This window comes from Alligator sinensis, unplaced genomic scaffold, assembly GCF_000455745.1.
Source record: "Alligator sinensis unplaced genomic scaffold, ASM45574v1 scaffold453_1, whole genome shotgun sequence".
Taxonomy (NCBI): domain Eukaryota; kingdom Metazoa; phylum Chordata; order Crocodylia; family Alligatoridae; genus Alligator; species Alligator sinensis.
Genome location: NW_005842485.1, coordinates 1,186,437 through 1,188,689, shown reverse-complemented (window position 1 = coordinate 1,188,689; position 2,253 = coordinate 1,186,437). Strand labels below are relative to the sequence as shown.

The following is a 2,253-nucleotide window of genomic DNA, read 5'->3' as shown; positions in this document are numbered from 1 at the left end:
CCAGGGAAGAAGGGGCCCGCCCCGGCCCACCCCCAGCCGCTAGCTAATGGCAGGGTTGGTTGGCGCCGGCCTGTAATTGCTGTGGGCAGCACCAACGTGGCTGTTCCCAGGGCTGGGGACTCATGTGACCAAGCACAGAGCCAGACTGGGACACGTGTGAGGATGACCCTTGGTTAATAGGGCTGGGATGTGCACGTGTCTTAGTCACCCAGTTCAGTGGAGCCAGGGCACATGTGTACGTGTGTGACCCCCAGTTAGCATGTGCATTGGTCCCCCATTTTTGTGGGGCTGGGACATGTGCATGTCTCAGGCAGCAGGGCTGGGTCATATATGCATTAGCAGGGTAAGGCCAAGCACATGAACATCCCAGTTAGCAGGGTCGGGTCATGGGTGTGTCCGTCCCAGGGAGCAGGGCTGTGCCATGCGTATGCAAGTTCTGCGTAGCCAGGTCTGAATACATGCATAGCATGGCAGGAACCTGCACAAGACTGTTGGATTTCTGTGGTGACATCTGGGGCCTGACATCTGGGGGGGTGACATCTGTGACCCCCTTGCCCAGCTGTTCCCAGGGCCAGAGGTCTCTGGGGGGGGCAGTGCCCACCAGCCTGGCCGGGGGCACAAGGGGGGCACATACCAGTGGCGAGGAAGCGGTGGGCGGCCAGAAGCAGCTGGGGTGACACCTTCACCTTCAGCTCATTGTCAGGGTCCTTGAAGGCTGAGAAGTCACGCTTGGCACGGGTTGGGCCCACTCGCTTTCTGCTCCGGTTGTCTGCTGCGGGACACGCACACAAACATGCATGTGAGTGAGGGGAGTCACCCTCATGTTCCCCCAGGCTCAGGCAGGAAAGGGGGTGGCTACAGAGGGAGTTGTGGGGTGCCACAGAGCCTGGCAGGATAGTCGTGGGAAGGGGCTGGGGCCCCAGGAGGGACGGGGGCCATGGTGGGGGTGGCAAGTCTGTGGGGTCAAGAAGCATAGCAGATATAGGGAGGGATGCGTGGGGCTGAGGACCCAAAGAGAGCTAGGGGAAACCAGGGGGACTAGGGGAGGGTTGGTGGAACCCAGGAGGAAGCTGTGGGGCCCTGGGGGTGTGGAAGGCTGTGCTAGGGGCTGTGGGGGCACGGGCGGGGACCTAACTGTACATGTCGGACTCGTCAAGGATCTCAGACTTGATGATCTCCTCAATGACGTCCTCAAGCGTCACCAGCCCCAGCACCTCGTAGAAAGGGTCGCCCTCACCCTCGTTGTTTACCTTCTGCACGATGGCCAGATGCGACTTGCCTGCGTGGGCAATGGAGGCATGGGTCTGGGTCAGGGGACGTTGGTGGGAGGGGCACTCCTCACCCACCCCCACACACAAACCCACAGAGAGCCAGTGGGATGTGGAGACAGAGAGAGCCTCCTCACCCACACAGGTGCACAAAAACGCACATAGAATGCATGCACCCATGTACACAAGGACACAGACCACAGGCCCACATGTGAAAACAGTCTGCCTGTACATTCACGCACACAGAGTGCAACCCTCCACCCCCAGAGTGCTTGTGCACAAATGCACGCAGTGAATGCACACATGCACAGAGTGCATGAGTGTGCACACACACCTGCGCATGCATGCAGAAGGCGCACACACATGGTGTGTGCACACACAGGGCATGTGCTCACCCATGCACACACAAAGCACACACACATACAGTGCTTGCCTGCACTCTCCCCACCACTCTCTCTCACCCCCCCCACCCCACCTCAGGCCCTCTAATAAGCGGGTTCAGGGCAATCACCTCATTAGCAACCAAGGCAACTCAGCGTCTAGAGTCTCCCCATCCTCCCACACCCCTGGGGCCAGAACTGCAGAACCCAGGAGTCTGGGCCCCTACCCAAAACTCCATGGGCCCCTCCCCCATCTGCCCAGCTGCCACACCTCTGGCTGCCACCATGCAACCCGCTTCTGGGGTGCATGAGCTGCCACAACTGGCACAGAGGCTGGGGGGGGGCCTGGCACCAGCTGGGAGCTCAAGGTTGTCCAATGCCCCCCCAGACCCCCAAGGCACCTGTGCCCACAACCAACCCAGCTGGGGGGGAAGGGGAGGGACGGAAGGGGGGGGCAGTAATCCCAGCAAAAATGGCTGGCAGCCAGGCCTCTAAACTGGGATTAGGCCTGGACCAGAGAAAATCCTCATGTAGACAGCAGATGCAGGGTCACATGTGGGGTGAGCTGGAGGGGGGGGGGGAAGCAGGGAAGACCCACCCCCACC

The 2,253-nt window shown here is 60.7% G+C and overlaps 1 protein-coding gene across 1 annotated transcript in view; it reads right to left on the bottom strand.

The window, feature by feature from the left end:
- CNNM4 (cyclin and CBS domain divalent metal cation transport mediator 4) overlaps positions 1–2,253 on the bottom strand; it is a gene marked incomplete at its 5' end in the record, with an annotated part of 7,852 nt that overhangs the window by 2,883 nt on the left and 2,716 nt on the right. The window contains 2 exons of the mRNA XM_025212828.1: positions 635–772; positions 1,136–1,279. Coding sequence (XP_025068613.1) covers positions 635–772; positions 1,136–1,279 — 282 coding nt within the window. The remainder of the gene's footprint in view (positions 1–634; positions 773–1,135; positions 1,280–2,253) is intronic.